Here is a 21392-nt window from a genome sequence, read left to right as displayed (position 1 = left end):
TTTTTTCTTTTTGCTTATGTGGTGCTGAGGAATCGAACCCAGGGCCTCATGCATGCAAGGCAAGCGCTCTACCACTGAGCCACCTTCCCAGCCCCATGTATGGAAAACACTTACCAAAATCATACCCATCAGGAATAATATCTTCCTTGACAATACCAGACTTCAAATTGTCCTATTAAAAGACAAATTGCTTTTATGTACATTCATGACAACATATCTTATTCTATAAAATTCTATAATCTGCAAGAGAAAATGTTTAAATTCAAACGTGGCAAGACTTTGTTAGAACAAAATATGAATATGGCTAAACAATGTGTCATTAAACTCATAAAATAATGTTCAAGGAGTTATAATTAAGATGTGTATACATGTTCATGTAATTCATCTATACCTATAAATTCTAACATCTTGCTTAGAAAATAATACCAACTCTAATGTTACTAATATGCCTGATAAAAATATAACAATACACATATACACAAATTAAAACAATTTACTTACCAATGACTCATCATAATTATTAAGATAATACATTTGAGACTGCACATTCCAATAGGCAAAAAGATTGTCCAATCGGATTAACTGAAAATAAAGCAAATTTATTATATGTCTGGCTTTTTTCTGAAACATTTTAAACATATGATATTTTCAGAAGTCTCAAGTGAACTCTATCACAGAGTTAAGGGAACAAAACACACTTCACATAAATCTTAACTATAAATATAGTATCAGTCTTCTAAAGGTTTCTTTTATTAACTTCATGAGCATGTATTCATTTATTTTACCTTCCGAACTAGTTTCTCAGTCTCATCATGTAAACATGGTATCCAGTTTTGATCAGTTGTCTGAAAAGGAAAGAAATACAGCAAAAAGATTACTGCATTAAAAATGAAGGTGATAAGTCATCTATGGAGCATACACTTAAAAACAATTTCTCATGAAAATGCCTGTGAAAATATATCCCTCAATCAAAGGCTATTAATAATGTGACCGCAAGAGAATTCTACTTTAAAGGACCACATTTCTGGTAAAAAATTCTAACCCAGGGGTTGGGAAGGTGACTCAGTGGTAAAGCGCCTGCCTTGCATGCATGAGGCCCTGGGTTCAATTCCTCAGCACCCCATAAACAAAAAGAAAAAAGCCGGAAGAGGGGCTGTGGATCAAGTGGTAGAGCACTAGCCTTGAGCTGAAGAGCTGAGGGACAGCGCTCAGGCCCAGAGTTCAGGCCCCACAACCGGACCCCCCCGCCAGGCCCAGAGTTCAGGCACCACGATCAGACACCCCCCCCAAAAAAAATTCCAACCCAACTGGATTTAGTGTATCATGTCTGCAATCCCAGCTACTCTGGAGGTAGACAGAAGAGAACATGAAACAGAAGCTAGCCTAGGCAAAGACTATCTGAAAAACAAACTAAAAACAAAAGACTAGGAGCATAGCTCAAGTAGTAGAGGGACTGCCCAACAAACAAGAGGCCAAGAGGGGAAGGGGGGAGCAGAGGGTAGAGACCAGAAACAAGCAATTACAAGTAAGTGTCAGAATAGAGATTCAAATACACTTACATCAGAGAACAGAGCAGTAACATCAAAATCAGGAGTGTGTCACATAAAATGAGCAACATAGTAATGAACTTATAAAAATGATCACTGAAAGTATGCTTTATCACTACCCTAATTAATATATGACATGATTAGAAACTATTGATTCTAAGGAAGGACTGAGATTCAAAGCAAAAGAATTGGTGTAAAGGCCCAATGATATGCAAATATACTATGTTCAAGTCCCTAAAATAGATCAGAATGGTCAAAGCAAAGAAAGGAGATAAAGCCAGTTAGGTTACCTATGGTCAGATTACAAACGTTTTACAGATTTTATTCTAAAGAGCAATCCAAAGCCACTTGGAGCTGGGCACCCGGTGGCTCACGCCTGTAATTCTAGCTACTCAGTAGGCTGAAATCTGAGGATCCCAGTGCAGAGCCAGAAGGAGCAGGAAAGCCCATGAGACTTAATCTCCAATTAACCACCAAAAAAATGGAGGTAGAGCTGTGGCTCTAGTGGTAGAACACTAGCCTTGAGCAAAAATGCTGAGACTACCACCCAGGTCCTGTGTTCAAGCCATAGTCCCAGCATGTGTGCACACACAAACACCCAGTCACTGAGAAGTGCCAGGGGATACTCTTAGGGTATAATGTAAGTATGGTTCTGGCTTCAAACCAAAACACTGGGGGGAAAAAAGGAGAGAAAGATGGAGAGGAAGAGAGGGAAAGAGAGAGGAAGAGGGCAAAGAAGGGAGACAGAAAGAGAGAGGGAGAAAGCAAGCAAGAAAGAAGAAGAGTGGCCTTGGAAGGTGGCTTGGTGGTAGAGTGCTTGCCCTGCATGCATGAGGCCCTGGGTTCGATTCCTCAGCACCACATAAGCAAAAAGAAAAAAGCTGGAAGTGGTGCTGTGGCTCAAGTGATAGAGTGCTAGCCTTGAGCTGAAGAGCTGAGGGACAGCGTCCAGGCCCAGAGTTCAGGCCCCATGACCGGACCCCCCCCCCTGCAAAAAAAAAAGAAAGAAAGAAAGAGGAAGAGTGAGAGAGGGAGAGACACTAAGAACTAATCAAAGCTTTTTCCTTTTCTTTCCTTTTTTATTTTGGAAAAAGATCTATGTGTCTCAGGCAAGCTCTGATCTCATCATCTTCCTGCCTGAGACTCCTAAGTGGTGCCCATCCAAGATAGCTATTTTTCTTTGGAGAACTGAAATAGTGGTCCTCGAACGTCAGCATTCATTAGGATTGCCAAAAGGGATTTTTAAAACATATTACAGGCTGGTGTTTTAGTAGAAAGCTTGTCCCCATATGGCAGAACCAAAAAAAAAAAAAAAAAAAAGATTTCTGAGTCTCAACATCATCACCTTTACAATAAAATTTAAAAAATTTTTTTCACACATAAACCAAAAGTACAAGATTAAAAAAAAACTACACTGAAACTGAACTGAATTTTATCCTGTGGCAACACAAATAATTTTTTTTTAACACAACATCTAGGGAAGTTTATTTGTATTTCTCTAAATGGTACACTTTTCTTTGGAAAACAAGCCCTGTGGAGTTCCATCACTGAAATTTTTTTAAAGTAACTTACAGAAGAATCATACAAAATACTTATGTAAACTTTTAAGCACTTTCCGGTTTTCTGGTGGTTTTATTGGAGGTAAAAGTCTGATGGGACTTTTCTGCCAGGGCTGGCTTTGAACTATGATCCTCAGATCTCAGTCTCTTGAGTAGCTAGGATTACACAGCTAACATCTAATTTTTCTTTTTTTTTTGGGGTCCGGTCATGGGGCCTGAACTCTGGGCCTGAGCGCTGTCCCTCAGCTCTTCAGCTCAAGACTAGCGCTCTACCACTTGAGCCAGAGCACCACTTCCGGCTTTTTTCTTTTTGCTTATGTAGTGCTGAGGAATCGAACCCAGGGCCTCTGGCATGCAAGGCATGCGCTCTACCACTGAGCCACCTTCCCAGCCCCACATCTAAATTTTTAAGTGGATATATTACACCACAGTTTACAAACTTAAATGCTGGGTAGAGGCTGTAGCTCAGTGGGATAACACTGACCCAGGAGGCCTAAGGCTCTGGGTTCAATCCCCAGCCTTTTAAAAACAAAGTAAAATGCAACAGCTGGACACTGGTGGCTCAGGCCTGGAATCCTAGTTACTCAGGAGGCTGAGATCTAAGGATAGCAGTTCGAAGCCAGCCGGAGTAGGAAAATCTGTGAGACTGACAAAAAAGAAGCTGTGACTCAAGTGGAAGAGCAATAGCCTTGAGCAAAAAAGCTCAGGGACAGTGTCTAGACCCTGAGTTCAAGCTCCAGGACTGGGCAAAAAAAAAAAAAAAAAAGAAGATTATCATCTCTGGAAAAGAAAGACGGTCAGAGTAGGGAAAGGGGATTTAAATTTTCAATGATAATCAGTCCAATAAAAAATATTTAAAACATAGCATCCTGGATGCAGGCAAATATTTTGTAATATTCTATGTGCTCCTTACACTTCTAATCAGGCACTGATGGCTCCTGACTAGAATACTAGCTACTTGGGAGCTGAGATCAAAATGATCAAGAGGCTCTATCATGAAAATAATCAGCAAAAAAAAGGAGAGCTGGAGATACTGCTCAAGTGGTAGAGCACCAGCCCTAATAAGTGCACAGCCCTAAGTTCAAACCCTAATAATGCCCCTCCATGCCAAAAAAAAAAACAAAAAAAAAAAAACTTCCACTTCAAAATGCTTTTTATGCTTTTAAAACATCAAAATTTCAGAAATGGATATTACTTTTAACTCACTGAAAATTTGGAAATAGATTTTTTTTCAGTACTGGAAAATGATTTTGAATAAACAGAAGTATTTAATATCATAACTACCTTGCACCCCCTTCATGTTCTACCCAAGCTTGATTCCCAACCTTTTCATTCCTCTTTAATTTTTTGAGGAGGTCTCACCAATAAGCCCATTTACAGCTTAGGCTGACCTCAAGGTACTCCTTCCTGCCTCAGCTCCTAAGTGGTAGGATACCATACCCAGCATTATCGCCAACCATAGTTTTTTTGAAATATGAATCTACTTACTTCTTAATTTCAATCCACTCTATGTCCTTTCTACACCAATTCTATATAGACAACCAAAGGCATACATATTTCTGATGCTGGCATACAGGAATCACAATGAATAGTTTGACTATACTATTCTGTACAATATGGTTAGGTTTCTATTTTAAAGTACATACCTGCATGCTGAGATTTTGAAGGGAAATACCAAATGATAGTGGTTTGTCTCGATTTGTGACCTAAGAAGAAAATAAATTACTCAAATGATTTTAACATTTGTACAAGAATTGCTTTAGAGAAAATAACTTTCTGGGAAGTATTCTATTTCAAATATTCAAGAACATTTTTAGAATTTTTCTTTATTTTTCATAAAATAAACTGAAATGCTAGTTATTGGCATCATACTATAATAGCTGTAGTTTTTAAATTTATTTTAAAAGCTTTAAAAAAGATTAGCATTATACTGTAAGGCATATAATAATTTGTTTAGAGACTAAACTAATTTTTCTGCAAGATCAGTAAGTCTAGCTCTACTGACTCCTAGACCAGTACTCTTTCCAGGAGATAAAATATACAACCGTGAAATTCCTAATTCCTAGAGCATTTTCCTTCATGATCTGAAGTGTGAGTAGCTTAAACAAACTATATCAAAGATATAATTACCAGTGTCATTATATTAAAAAATCATGTAATCTTCAGCTCCCTATCTCTCTACCTCCCATCATTTATTTAATAGGTTGGACACTATGAGTAAGAGCTAACAGTAAATACCCAACATATAAAGGTTTTTTTTTTTTCAATTTTTTTTATTGTGAAAATACCGTACAGAGGGGTTACAATTACATGGGCAAGATAATTTAAAGATCGTCTGCTGTGGAAGGCAAAGCATTGATCAAGATACATTTTATCCATAAACTGTTGTGTTGAATTGAAACTCTCTGTGCAACTACCTAACGGTAATTTTAAAAATTATTTCAAAAAATAAAGATCTTCTAGAAAAATACTTACATCATCTTCATAACGAATATGGATGCTGGAAATTTTCACTTGAAGATTTTTTATGATCTGAGTAACTAATTTTTCTGCGAAAGTGTCCTGTTTCTCCTCCTGATGCTCTACAATTGCAAATATTCCCTTTTTTAGGACTTGAATAAAACACATACCTATAAATACCTACATAACAAGGTAACATAATGTCTTGTTAAAGAATTTATATATGTAAATGTGTAACTAGAACACTAATAGCCTGCTTTCCAAAAGTCTTTTATACCACAGATTTTCAAAGATAACTGAATGTCCAATCTTTTCAAAAGCTAGTTTGTTGTTCAGCAAAACCAAAATTTACTGGTATTACATATTATAATCTGTTATCTTTTAACTATTCTTAAATATATAAAGATTTAAGAACAATAAAGATTATTAAGTAAGAATTATAATAGACTTAAATTAGGAAAACTAGTAGCAGCAGCAAAGTAAGAATCTCCTTTGAAATTAGTGATGACATAAGTTGTTTGTACTCAGATGTGAATTATTTCAGTATGTATGAAATGAGAAATAGCATGTTCTCCTCTCCTTTTTAAACAAGGATTAAAAAATTCATTATTTGATTCATCTTAAGAAAACTTTAGTTACTGCCAGTTTCAACACTTTCCAGGGGAATAGTGAACACATTTTTGGTAACTACTAGTTACCATCCCTTTTCCATTTTCTCTTTTCCTAAATGACAATAAAAGCTATTCTTTTTGTATTTCTAGTCTTACCCTCCTTTTCAGTAATCTTTTATGTAGACAATATACAATTCAGTAAAACCAAACAAAATATATTCGCCCTATGAGGAGAAAGAGCCCTATTTTAAGCTTTTAATTCTATCACTACATAATAAAATCCATTGCTCTTAAGAATTCAATACTACATTATTTCTTTCCCTGCCACTAGCCTCTCCTTGACTTCCTTATGCAGCTCAAGTCCTACGGTTCAGCAGTGCACCATTATCTTCATTGTGCTTCTCATGATTGCAGTTACCAAGAGTAAACCAGAGTCCAGAAATACCAATCTCTACTTGACTTCCTCAAGACACAGATACTACCTTCACATAACTGTTTATATTGCTATAATTGCCTTTCTTTTATTATTATTCATCTCCTACTGTTCCTAAATTAAAATTGCCATAAAAAGCATACTATACACAGGGTTGTGTACTATGCATGGTTTCCCATACCCCCCTGGGAGTCATAAAACCTACCTCTACAGATAAGGAGAAACCTACGAACATTAGTTCATCTAAAATTGCTTTGCTTTCTTTTTCCTCCATCCATAAGGTCCCAACTCTGAAAAAAACCCAATTACTACTTTGTATAAAACCATCGTGCCAGGGCTGGGAAGGTGGCTCCGTGGTAGAGTGTTTGCCTCACATGCATGGGGCCCTGGGTTTGATTCCTCAGCAACACATGTGCAGAAAAAGGCCGGAAGTGGCGCTGTGGCTCAAGTGGTAGTGTACTAATCTTGAGCTGAAGAGCTGAGGGACAGCACCCAGGCCCAGAGTTCAGGCACCATGGCAGACCAAAAAAACAAAACCATCATGCCTATGCCTACCTATGTCTTGCTAAGTTAAATACTAAAAAACTCCCATAGGACAGACTAAAATCAGTGTAGTCTTTATGATCTTCAGCTAATAGCAGCCTTACATTTCCCTGGCAACATGTTCATATTCTTTACAACTACCTTAAAATTCATGTACACTCTTGCCCAAAGTTTTAACAATACTTCCATATGCTAAAGAATTTTAACTTTGTTTCCAATTTTCAAAGAAAGAAAGGCTATGGGAAGATAAAAGCTCTGCTATTGTAGCTCAATGAAATTAACTATTTCTAAGATGACCACTGATCCACATGTCAGAAACAAAGGCATTTCTTTTTTTCTTTTTTTTTGGTCGGTCGTGGGGCTTGAACCCTGGGGCACTATACCTCAGTTCTTCAGCTCAAGATGAGCACTCTACCACTTGAGCCACAGCAGCACTTCTGGTTTTCTGTGTAGTTTATTGGAGTTAAGAGTCTCATGGCATTTCCTGCGGGGGCTGGCTTTGAACCTCAATCCTCAGATCTCAGCCTCCTGAGTAGCTAGGATTACAGGCGGGAGCCACTGACATGGCTACAAAAACATTTCTTAATCATGGATTATCTTATGTAACAATTCATTAATATCTGATCTATTAGGTGCTTCTTCTTACAAGCACTTTTCGCCATGGAGCCATGAATTCAATGTCTACTATGTGCTCACTCTTGTCTGTTTTTTAGGCCATTCCTTCATGCAGGGTATAGAATTGTTGCTCTTCTCATCCTACAATATTGCTGCTGCATGAAACCTCATCCACATTTTATAGCCTTAATTCTCACCCTAATGCTAATAATTTTCAAATGAATACTAATAAAGAAAAAAGTGAAATGCTGAGATATGTTCAGTAAATCAGCAAGTAATTCAGTATGCTCAGAGCAAAAAAACAGCAGATAAGCCAGTTATGAGGTTCAAGAGTGAGACAGGATTCAAATCCAGAGTTTCTATACATCCTGTTGAATAGTTAATATATAATTCATAGGTAAAAATAAGAATATCAGTAATTTTTAAGTAATTTTAAGCATGACTAAAAATTTATATTTTATATCTACACATAAACAAGGAGGAACTTATAGCTGATTGCATACCTTTTTCTCTATCCCCCAAAAAGTCATTAAAGCAGAAAAAAAATGGGGCAAGTAAATCCTCCAGGCCAAAGAAGATAGTAGAAATAACAAACAATAACATAGAAACAATAAAGCAGACAGCCTTAATTAGCTTAAAAAAGAAACTCAATCTTGTATGACTATAGATGGCGATATTATTAGAACACAAGGTAAGATTAAAACAGAATCCTGAAAGATTCAGAAACTTTGACAGTTCACAAAACCATCAGAGAACATGCTGATGAAGAAGAACATAATACAAGAATTGGTTTGGAAAAAAAAAAAAGTGAGAGAAGGGATGGGTTAAGAGAGATGGGTGACAATGTTGTCAGACACTTTATAATCACACACTTCTTTTATTTTTTGTCAGTTGTAAGGCCTGAACTCTGGGCCTGGGCGCTGTCCCTCAGCTCTCTCAAGGCTAACGCTCTACCACTTGAGCCACAGCGCCAGTTCAGCTTTTTCTGCTTATGTGGTGCTGAGGAATAGAACCCAAGGCCTCATGCATGCAAGGCAAGCACTCTACCACTGAGCCACCTTCCCAGCCCCTCATACACTGTTTTGGAGAATGGGAACTTCTTTGTTGTGTTTTGTTTTGTTTTTTGGGTCCGGTAGTGGGCCTGAACTCTGGGCCTGGGCGCTGTCCCTCAGCTCTTCAGCTCAAGGCTAGCGCTCTACCACCTGAGCCACAGCGCCACTTCCAGCTTTTTTCTTTTTGCTTTTGTGGTGCTGGGGAATCGAACCCAGGGCCTCAAGCATGCAAAGCAAGCACTCTACCACTGAGCCACCTTCCCAGCCCTGGGAACTTCTTTGTACAACTACTTAAAGATAATAAAAAAATTTTTTAATTTCAAAATATAAATTAAAAAAACTCTGAAAAAAAAAACACAGTGAAACCTCTAGGATCCCTCTTTCTCCCAGCCAAAAAGCCAAGCAACTATTCATTTTTCAACCTAGTGAGAGTTCAAGGGTTTATTGTATAGAAAACAGGTGTAACCATCTATACAAGGAAGGAGAATAAGCCCCCACACCAAAACAGAAGTCATATAAAAGTCTATAAACAGTCACACACACACACTCTCTCTCTCTCTCTCTCTCTCACTATTGTTGAGCAAATAACAAAGTTGTGCTATAAAATATATATGAAGAGTATACTATTTGGCTCAGTAGTCAATCTTCATAATCCACCATAAAAATAAACATATATACGTAGTATAAATGCAATAAACCAACTAATAGTTTTAAGCAAAACTACAGACTTTTTATGCTTTTAAATTATATTATTTAATTTTAAAATATATATGTATATAATCTTGATATATAAAAGATTAGAAAGCAATTTTTGAAAGATAAAGGCCTATGCTATGGGACTTAGAAAATGGGATTAAGGATAGACATAAATGACTGCACAAGATATGAAAGAAATGTGACTAATAAAATAGAATTATACATGGTATTGCTAGAGACTGTGTTAAAACTCCATGCTTGTCAATAGGTAAAATATTTATTGAGGTTTATTATTCACTTAAAAAAAAACAACACATGGCTGGGAAGGTAGCTCAGTGATAGAGTGCTTGCCTCACATGCATGAGGCCCTGGGTTCAATTCCTCAGTATCACATAAGCAGAAAAAGACAGAAGTGGCACTGTGGCTCAAATGGTAGAGTGCTCGCCTTGAGCTGAAGAGCTGAGGGACAGCAACCAGGCCCAGAGTTCAGGCCCCACGACTGACCAAAAAAAAAAAAAATACATGGCAGAGATCAACATACATATACTTTTTTTTTTCCAGTGCCAGTTCTGGGGCTTGAACTCAAGGCCTTATGCTCTTACTTGGCTTTTCCACTCAACACTGGCATTCTACCACTTGAGCCACATCTATACTTCTTGCTTTTTAGTAGTTAACTGGAGATAATAGTCGCAAGATTTTTCTGCCCAGACTGGCTTTCAACCACAATCCTCAGATTGTAGCTTCCTAAGTAGCTAAGTTGCACTTAGTTTTAAGATGCTTCTTAGCGATTTAATGAAGAAAAGAGAAAGCAAATAAAAACTGATGAATTAGGTCAGGAAGATGACTGTTTTAAAATAAGAAGTGGTGAAGTCAGGCATAGTAAGACATGATTATAATTTCAATGCTTATAATTTCAACTAATTGGAAGGTAGAGGCAGAAGAACTGAAAATTTAAAGACAACACAAGAAGTAAGATTTATCTTAAAAATCAAAATACAAATAAAAGGGCTAAGAGTGTGGCTCATGAGGTACATGTCTAGAAAGCACAAGGCCAGAATTGAAAAAAAAATAAAAAGATGAGACTATGATAAATAAACCTAAAAGAAAGCACCACTAGGGGGAGAAGTGAGTCAGAATATGAGGGTAGCTGGAGACTGAGAAGAGACAGAAACACAATCAATTTCTGTAAGACACTTTTTGCAGTGATGAAAAAAGGTTCTAAGTAAGAGGATCATATGGTCTAGATTGAGAAGGAAAACATATATATAAAATAAATAAAGCATAACTGTCTCAAAGAACTAAGTGTCCTCAAAAGGATAAAGAATTTATATTAAGGGAAATACAAAAGCAATGGCTAAAAAGATACATTCTATTTGATAAACATAATTGCTATTGTTTAAAATTGCAAACCAAAAATGGGACAGGTGTGACTGATGTGAGAAAGAATATTTCCTCAAAAGTGTTATACCCTGAGTTCAATCCCCAAGGCAAAGATGATAATTTATAAATAAAATAGATAACAAAAACACTGCTGGCCATTGACTTCAATTTCTGTACACAGGAAAAAACACATGAGCCATGAAATCTCCATATAATAAGACTCTAATGGTTTGTAAAATGATCTCAGAACATCTAGAGAAAGGTAGTATTCTGTTAGGATAAACTTTTAGGACTTTTAATCTTTCCTTATTTGCCATTGTTATTATTTGATTTACCTTGATCTATTACTTTTCGTTTTGCTTCTTCTATTCTTTTTAATTCCTGTTGTTTTGCATCAGTATGTTGTTTTTCTTCTTTTAAAGGATCATATTTTATTCCTATAACAAGCATAAATAAGAATCTTAGTTACCTTTCATTTAAACCCTCATTCCACAAAATATCACTGAAAATAATCATAATATCAATCAAAATAATGACTAAATCATATAGGACACTGGTGGCTCACACTTATAATCATAGCTATTTAGGAGGCCGAGATCTGAGGATCACAGTTCAAAGCCAGCTAGAGCAGAAAACTTCATGACTCTTATCTCAAATTAGCTAAAAAGTCAGAAGTGGAGTTGTGCCTCACATGGTAGAGTGCTTGCCTTCAATGAAAAAGCCAAGCAAGAGTGCAAGGTCATGACTCCACGCCCAGCACTGGCACCAAAAAAATAAAGTAAAATAAATAGCAAGTACCAAATTTAAATATTAATGTATTTCACACTACTCCCAAAAATCATGCTGATGAAAAATAATTACCAAATATTGAGAGTTTTCATTTACAAAAGAGTAAATAATTGACTTACTAGAAAAAGGCACTATGAGTAAATAAATGTCTTCTAAAACAGCTTCAACTGGTTGAGTATAAAGGTTTTTCCATGGAATTATAAGTTTCAGATCACCTATATTAAAAATAAGGATGCAAACTATTAATCCAGCCTACATTTACCATCAATCTATTTTCTATGATTCACTGAAGAGTTTTAAGATGATCACTGGACAAATAGTACCCAAACAATGGCAATGGGACAACACAGTCTAACAAAATGAACTGTATTATCATACTGCTCATTTGGAAATGTGCCCTTTTTTTCATTTCTATACTAGATAATATGCTAAGTAATAAAAATACAATATAAATCAAAACCACTTATTTCCAAAGAACTTGGTATGTAGTAGAAGAAAACAATTCATAAAACACCATACTATAATTATAGTAAATTATATAATACCACACTATCAAAGATTAATAGGTACTGTAAGAAATGTGTGCAAGCACCATTTTAAATCTCAAATTTATCTTGTGTTTAGTCTACTCTACTTTCCACTATTTTAGATTACAAGTTAAAACAGCCTTAGCATTTTAGGAATCATCAGAGAAGAAAAGAAAGTAGACAGGCTCTAAAAGAAAGTGTGTGTGTTTGTGTGTACGCGTGTGTGTGTGTGTGTGCGCTCATGTACGCACCAATATAGACTCAGAAACATTATATAAATCCTACTATGCAAACTTCCTTAATAACAAAAATACTTCAAGTCCCAAATACACCATCATTTTCCATGCAACATAGTTTAAGAATCATAACAAACAAGTTTTTTGTTTTTGGTTTTTTGTCAGTCATGAGGCCTGAACTCTGGGTCTGGGCACTATCCCTCAGCTCTTCAGCTCAAGGCTAGTGCTCTACACCACTTGAGTCACAGTGCCACTTCCGGCTTTTTCTGCTTATGTGGTGTTGAGGAATCAAACCCAGGGCCTCATGCATGCAAGGCAAGCACTCTACTACTGAGCCACCTTCCCAGCCCCACGAACAAGTTTTTATTAAACGTATTTAAACAATACATAGATTTCAGTTCAACCAGTAAACTATAAAAGCAGGTAATATAAGCTGTGTACTAGTGCCTATAACTCTAGTTACTCAAAAGGCTGTAATGTGGATTGTAGTTCAAAGTCAGCCTGAGCAGAAAAGACTTCATCTCCAAAATAACCAGCAAAAAGCCAGACTGGAGGTAACAATCAAGTAGGCGAGCAAAAGCAAGTAAGCAAGCTGAAGAGCAAATGACTCAAACACTGTTCAAATACTGGTACCACCAAAAAAGAAAAGTGAGGAGAGATAAGAGGAGGAGAGATAAGAGGAGGAGAGGTAAGAGGAGGAGAGATAAGAAGAGGAGAGATAAGAGGAGGAAAGGAAGGAAAGGAGGAAATTAGAGTGAGACAAAGACACACAGAGAGAGAAACAAACACAAAAATACGGTAAGGAAATAGACTTAGGAAACCTAGGAAAACTGGAACAAAAACAAGTTTTTCGAGGGGCCTCTGGGCACAGTGCCTGGCTGATCCCTACCTTTCTCTGTATGCCACATATCCTCTACGAGTCAAAATATAGCAAAGTAATTAGTCAGAAACCTAGAGAACTTCATGTTTCTGTTACATGCAATGACTTGGCTCTCAACTCAATTTTAAAACTTGATAACATGCCCTCCCCCTCCCTCATTTCTTAATTACACAGATACCAAGCACTAGACAAGGAATATATGAATCTGACAATATTTTAAGATCCACCTAAACAACAGCCCATGACTACAAAAACTTCCATTAATTCTTAGAAACATTAGATACTAGCCAGATTATTTTTTGCATGTCCACCAAGAAAATATTCTAGTAATAAATATGGTTTACCTATATGACCAACTTTAACTTTGAATGGTACATCCAGTTGACTCTACAAAGAAAAACAGAAATCAGTAAAATATGTAAAGAATACATAGCAAGTTCACAATATAAGCTGCTTTTTTCCTTCACCAAATCAATTGCAGGATTTTAAAATTACATTGCAACTTCTTTTTACCTCCAACAGTTATTTAAACTTACTAAAATGTAAGCTGGAAGCTGTAGCACAAATGTGTAATCAGTTACTTGGGAAGCTATGATAGAGGTCAATTATCACCTGAGTCTAGTGATGATGGAATTCACAAGACTCCATTCTCAACCAATGACTGGGCATGCTGGCCCATACCTGTCATTTCAGTGATGCAGGAAAGCACTGTTCAAGCCAGCCTACGCATAAAATGAGAACCTATCTAAAAATTAAACCAAAGCAAAAAGGAACTAGTGGGGTGGTTCAATTAAGTGGTAGAATGCTGGATTGGCAAGTAAAAGGTCCCAGATTCAACCTATGGCTACAGAAGATTTAAAAAATTGTTTTATATGGACATATATATATATTATATATGTACATATACACACATATAATACATAAACGTATATGTATAATTACAATTATTTTCAACTTAAAGTTCATAAAGGTTTCTTTCATAACAACTGTTTTACTCGTCAGTACAGGGGTTTGAACTTAGGGTGTGCTACTTGCTAGCCCAGACATAAGCCCAGACCTTTATGCTTTTGTTATCTTTTCAACAGAGCCTCATATCTTCCCTTATCTGGCTTTGACCACAATTCTCCTAGTTATACTTCATGCATGGCTGAAATGACAAGTGTGAACTACCATGCTAAGCTTTCTATTGGTCAAGATAAGGCCTCACAAAATTTTTGCCCAGTCTGGTCTTGAGCTACAATCTTCCTGATATCAGTCTCTCAAGTGTCCAGCTTATATTATTTTCTTTTACAGGTGAGAAATTCCCCTTAGTTTCTGCGGTTAGAAATTAAAACTTTATTGAATAAAATTCATGATTTACAAAGTAGTCATTTTAAAACTATTCCAGGCAGCCTTTACAATAAAGTGGTGCTAGGAAAAGTAGATTTCCAGTTACAAAATATGAAGTTGGACTTTTTCTAATGCTATGTATGCAAAGTAATCCAACATGGATGAAAAATCTAAACACAAGAGCTATAAGTATAAAACATAGGAAAATATAAGAAAAAATAATTCCTGACATTAAATTTGGTACTGATTTCACAGAAATGCAATGAAAGCATAGGTTAATTTTAAAAATAGGCTAACTGGATTACATAAAAAGTTTTTGTGCATAAAAGGACACTATCAAGAGATGGTTATTAGGACAACTTTTTGAATGGAGGTAACATTTGCTTATCATTTACATTATGCAAAAAAATCTGATTTAAAAATGACAAAAAACCTATACAAATGGTAACAAGTATATGAAAAGACACTCAACATCACTAGTCATTAGGGAAATGTTAACAAAAATACTAAGATGCCATTTCATATTCATTAGGATGCTGAACCAAAGGGGGGAAAAATAACAGACTCTGAATGATCTGGGAAATAAAAACTGGAAACAGCTTGTCTGTTGTTGGAGGGAATCAAAAGGACATGATGGCCATGAAAAAGCCTTCTTGAAAAGCTAATTGTGAATTATATGATCCAACAATTTTCCTCAGTATATATATTCCCAAAGAGAAACAGAAGAGTAGAATCAACACATATACACAAATATTCATTGCAGTATTGCTCAAAAAATGAGAGGCAGGGAAAAAAACGCACATTTACCAGTAGCTAAACATACAAACAAAATGGGGTATAAACACAGAAAGGAGTATTATTCAGGGAATAATAAATGATGTTCTGATACATCATACAGTATAGATGGATCCTACAAAGCATTATGCTACACAAAACAATATAGACATAAATGGACAAATATGCTATGATACAATGTATATGAAATACAGAACAGGAACATTATGGCACTAGAGAAAGATTTTCAGTGTGCAATGGAGAACAATGTCCATGATCAATGGGGAAAAGGAGGGAAAGCTATTATTTATGAGATTATTCTTTACAAAGAGACTCTCTTGGGGAGTGAAAAGTTATGAAAATAGATACAATTATACAAGATGTGAATACATTTCATATCACTGAAGTAAAATATAGGAATAAACAAAAATATAAATATTTTAAATGGGAAAAACACTCTTCAATTTTACTTTTATAAAATAACTCTATTTCTGAAAAATCACATTCTATAAAAGTAACTTCCAAAAATTTTCTCCAACTTGAGTAATCCATGGTGACAAGAGGAATCAACAAACACATAATAATAGTAGTGTATGCATTAGTATCACAAAACCTACCAAGGCATTTTCTTTAATTTCAAGATTCTTGAGGGCTACAGCTCCTAAAAAAGATTATAAAGAAAAATAAACTTTAAGCATTAAACAATTTTCCAACTGAGAAAGCACTTATCATTCCTAAATAATCACAAAAATGTATGTAAGAGAAAATATGATAAACCTATTTTTATTTTTTGTGTGCTAATCCTGGGGCTTGAACTCAAGACCTGGACACTGTCCCTGAGCTCTTTTGCCACTTGAGTCACAGCTTCACTTGTAGCTTTTTTGGTGGTTAACTGGAGATGAAGAGTCTCACAGACTTTCTTGCCTGAGCTGCTTTGAACTATGATCTCCACATATCAGCTTCCTGAGTAACAAGAATTAGAAGTATGAGCCACCAATGCCAGGTTCATCACATCTATTTTAACAGGCCAACCTGCACTCTTCTTCACAGTCTGATTGTGTGCATGATCAAAACTACATCTTTAGAGAGTTTTTTTTTATCTCTGTACAGTATCAATGAACATATGTTAAATCAGAATTTAAAAATATATTAATCAAGCAAAGTATTATGGTACAAGATCAATAGACAGTGAACTGCATTTAAATACCTATATGTGAAAAAGAAATTATAAAAATGTGAAATTAATAAGCAATGATAAGCACAAAAAACTTTGCACATTCAAATGGATAAAGAAAACAATAAAAAAAGTTAACAGGACAAAATGTCCAGTACATACAGGACAATTATAAAAACTATACCATGCAACGAAGATGAGTATGTAGGGGAAAAGAGAGAGAGGGAGGCAACACACACAAGCACATACAGACACATAGATACACACACATACACAAAATAATAATGGATAAGAAATTTCCAGAATTAATTATACAGACAGGAATCCAGAAGAATGGCACATAACTGTAGTCCTAGCTACTCTGGAGGTGATGATTGGGAAAACTACAATGAAAGGCTTGACTCAGGTAAAAAGAAATCCTATCTGCAAAATAATAAGGCAAAAAAGAGCTGGGGGGATAGCTTAAGTGGCAGAATGCCTAACTAGAAACCCCAACACCACCAAAAAATTAAATGACACAGACACTATATTTTCAGGAAGCTCAGAGAATAACATATATGATAAATGCCTCCCACCAAAAAAAAAAACCTTATCTAGGCATATGCATAATCATGAGAACACTTAAGAACTATCTAAAAGTCCCATTAACCAAAGAAATGTTTAAAAGAGACAGAAAAACAAAAGACAATTTTTGCTCATCCATGCACTATCCTCTCTCTTCAACAGTATGACACAGGATAAAAATCCACCCAAACTCCGTTTCTTTCCTTAAGATGGAAGAAGAGTGAACTTTTTTTTCAGACGGCCTGTCTGGGAATTGCTTAAAGGATTGCTTTCTGTCTCACATGACTTAGAGATTCAGTCTGCAAATAGTGGCAAATTTGGATATCAGACTAAAGGACAACAAAAGTAGTGGCAGCACTTTAGAAGTACACAGAACTGATAGGTGTAATGGCTCACGTCTATAATCCTAGCTATTTGGAAAGCAGAGAGTGGCAATTGGGAGGGGAGATCATAGTTCCAGGCCAACTAAGGCGAAAATTAGCAAGACCTCCATCTCAAAAGAGAAAGCTGGGTATGGTGGTAAACATCTGTCATCCTAGCTGTGGCAGAAAGTGGAAACAGGAAAACTGTGGTTCAGGGTGGCATAAGCAAAAAGCAAGCTCCTACTCAAAAAAAAAAAAAAAAAAAAAGGCAGAGCCTCAAATGGTAAAAATCACTAGTTTGAATTCCTAGCAAGTACACAGCCATAGTCTGAACTCCAGTCTCACCTATAAAGAAGAAATAACTTATTTTAATGATGTCCAAGAACTGAAGGAAAGCAAAAACAGAGAACTAAATAAAATCAGGGATGATACATATTAACAAAGTGAGAATATCCACAGATAGAAATTATGAAAAGGAAAAGAAGCAAACTAATTCTAGACCTGTCAAGTGTTATAATTAAATTTTTAAAACTCACCAGAGACAACTAGTAAGTTTAATAGTGATAAAAAAAATAAGAAAAAGGTAAAATGAAGGAGAGTAAATAGGATCTAAAGGACATAAGGGACATCATCAAATGGATTGTTTTATGTATTATAATTGAAGTCTCAGGAGAGGTTAAGGGCCTGAGAGCTAATCTGAGGAAACAAAAAAACAAAAATCTTCACTTTTTTTTTTTTTGGGGGGGGCAGGGGTCAGTTGTGGGGCTTGAACTCTAGACCTGGGCACTGTCCCTCAGCTCTTCAGCTCAAGGCTAGTGCTCTACCACTTGAACCACAGCACCACTTTCTGGCTTTTTCTGCTTATGTGGTGCTGAGGAATCGAACCCAAGGCCTCATGCATGCAAGGCAAGCACTCTACCACTGAGCCACCTTCCCAGCCCCAAAATCTTCACAAATTTAAGGGAAGACAGAGATATACAAATTGAAGAATCTTAAGCGGGGCACCGGTAGCTCACGCCTGTAATCCTAGCTACTGAGGAGGCTGAGATCTGAGGATCAGGGTTCAAAGCCAGCCCAGGTAGAAAAGTCCGTGAGACTCTTATTTCCAATAAACCACTAGAAAACCAGAAGTGGTGCTGTGGCTCAAGCAGTAGAATGCTCACCTTGAGCTGAAGAGCGCAGGGATAGCACCCAAGCCCAGAGTTCAAGCCCCATGACCGACAACAACAACAACAACAACAAAAACAAGAATCTTGACAAACTCCAAATAGAATAAACAGAACCACACAGAGAAACATGATTAACTAAAGTGTCAAAGGCAATAAGAGGATCTTGAAAATACTTGTTATAAATCGTGAAAATGGCAATACTTCCCAAGGCTATCTACAAATTCAACGCAATACCTATCAAAATTCCAACCTCATTCTTCAAGGAAATAGAAGAGGCAATCCAAAAATTCATATAGAACAATAAAAGACCCCGTTTGAATAGCAAAAACGCTCCTCAACGGAAAGAACACTGCTGGAGGAATATCAATACCAAATTTCAAACTCTACTATAAAGCCATAGTAATCAAAACAGCTTGGTATTGGCATAAGAACAGACCTCAGGACCAATGGAATAGAATTGAAAACCCAGAAATGAACCTAAAGACCTATAGCCATCTAATCTTTGATAAGGGAGCTAAAACAATAGAATGGAACAAAGACAGCCTCTTCAGTAAATGGTGCTGACAAGACTGGTTAACTACTTGTAGAAAACTAAAGCTAGATCCTTATATATCAACCTGCACCAGAATCAACTCCAAATGGATCAAAGACCTCGGAGTCAAAGCAGACACTCTGAAAACATTACAGGATGGAATAGGAGAAACCCTAGGCCTCCCTGGCTCAGGCCGAAATTTTCTGAATAGAGACCCGAAACACAACAAATCAAAGAAAGGTTAGACAAATGGGATTACATAAAGTTGCAGAGCTTCTGCATGGCAAAGGACATAGCTAGCAAGATCAATAGAAAGCCCACGGATTGGGAGAATATCTTTACTAGCCATACAACGGACAAGGGTCTCATATCTAAAATATACTTGGAACTCAAAACATTAAATCCCCCAACAACAAATCCTCAAAGAAACAACTGCCCAATAAATAAGTGGGCGAAAGACTTAAAGAGAAACTTCTCTGAAGAAGAAAGAAGGATGGCCAATAGACACATGAAGAAATGCTCAACATCCCTAGCCATAAAAGAAATGCAAATCAAAACAACATTGAGATACCACCTCACTCCAGTTAGAATGGCAAAAATCAAGAACTCTAACAACAACAGATGCTGGAGGGGATGTGGACAGAAGGGAACCTTACTTCATTGTTGGTGGGAGTGTAAACTTGTTCAACCACTTTGGAAAGCAGTATGGAGGTTCCTCAAAAGACTTCACATAGAACCCCTATGACCCAGCAATCCCACTTTTGGGCATTTACCCAAATGTTTACAAACAAGACCACACTAAAGCTACCAGCACAACTATGTTTATTGCAGCATTATTTACCATAGCTAAGATATGGAACCAACCCAGATGCCCCTCAGTAGATGAATGGATCAAGAAAATGTGGTATATATACACAATGGAATTCTATGCCTCCATCAGAAAGAATGACATTGCCCCATTTGTTAGGAAATGGAAAAACTTGGAAAAAATTATACTAAGTGAAGTAAGCCAGGCCCAAAGAAACATAGGTCCCATGGTTTCCCTTATTTGCAATATCTAGTATATGTATGAGTCAAGCGGAAAAGGTCAGATAATGTGATGTTAGGAAAATGAACCCTTAGATATATATTTTTCTTTCATGCATGTGTTTCTAACGCATTTATAAGATTATTTCTTTGTTGCTTTGTATGTTCCTCCCCCACAGTATAACCCCTGCTTTCACTATATTTGATGTCAGTATAACTTGTGGAGGAGATGGGGAAAAACAAGTCGTTTAAGGATACAGGTGGACCTGTTGCAACAATGAGAAGTACAAGTTGCCATATCCAAAACGAGCTTTACAACGTTGGTGGGGGGGGGGGAGGTTTGGGAGGGGGGAGGGGGAGGCTGGGAAGGGATGTGAGGGTAAACAAAGGAGAAGGCTGCAATGCTTGGTAAGAAATGTACACATTATCCTGTCCATGTAATTGTAACCCCTCTGTACAGTATGTTCACAAATAAAAGAAAATACTTGTTATATACATGGATGGTCAATAGCACATTTATGATTTCTCAGCAGAAACCTTTTTTAAAAAAGTTTACTCAAGATTATAAACTCCTTCAAAAACAAAGGAGAAATTAGTACAGATATTCCCAGAGAAAACTGATTATCTACACATAGGAGAGTGAAAATAAACCCTGATCTTTCAATCTGTATGAAAATCAACTCCAAAGGGATCAAATATCTTATTGTAAAATCCAAAACTTTAAAACCGATACAGGAAAACATATAGAACATTCTGGAAAATACAAATATAGATAATTTGTATTGAATAGAAACCTAACTGCCCAGAAAGAGCAAAAACTGACAAATGGGACTGCGTCAAAATGAATTTTCTACACAGAAAAAACAAAAAGAATCCAAGATAAAATCCACAGAATGGGAGAAAAATCTTCATCATTATTCACCAAATGAAAGACTAATACTCATAATACACTGAGAGCTCAAAAAATTAAACAGCAAAAGAATAACCCAATGAATAATGGAGAAACAAATGAACAGGCAGTTTTCAAAAGAATTACAACAGCTAATAGATATATGAAGAAACCAGCTGCATCCTTCCTTATTCAGAACATGGAAATCAAAACTACATTAAGATTCTATCTGACCCTAATCAAAA

At 36.4% G+C, this 21392-nt stretch overlaps 1 protein-coding gene across 3 annotated transcripts in view; it reads right to left on the bottom strand.

Moving 5' to 3' along the window:
- The window catches only part of Vps13a (vacuolar protein sorting 13 homolog A), a 176116-nt gene that overhangs the window by 143627 nt on the left and 11097 nt on the right, over positions 1–21392 (bottom strand). For all 3 annotated transcript variants that reach the window (XM_070035786.1, XM_070035785.1, XM_070035787.1), the window contains exons 2-10: positions 16049–16092; positions 13673–13715; positions 11805–11900; positions 11232–11333; positions 5582–5688; positions 4753–4812; positions 786–845; positions 502–582; positions 115–172 (exon numbers count right to left, since the gene is read on the bottom strand). In XM_070035786.1, coding sequence (XP_069891887.1) covers positions 115–172; positions 502–582; positions 786–845; positions 4753–4812; positions 5582–5688; positions 11232–11333; positions 11805–11900; positions 13673–13715; positions 16049–16092 — 651 coding nt within the window. The remainder of the gene's footprint in view (positions 1–114; positions 173–501; positions 583–785; positions 846–4752; positions 4813–5581; positions 5689–11231; positions 11334–11804; positions 11901–13672; positions 13716–16048; positions 16093–21392) is intronic.

This window comes from Dipodomys merriami, unplaced genomic scaffold (genome assembly GCF_024711535.1).
Source record: "Dipodomys merriami isolate MVZ:Mamm:240054 unplaced genomic scaffold, mDipMer1.0.p SCAF_26, whole genome shotgun sequence".
NCBI classification, from domain to species: Eukaryota; Metazoa; Chordata; class Mammalia; order Rodentia; family Heteromyidae; genus Dipodomys; species Dipodomys merriami.
Note: the sequence above shows the minus strand (reverse complement) of the source record. Positions and strands in the feature narration are given on the sequence as shown.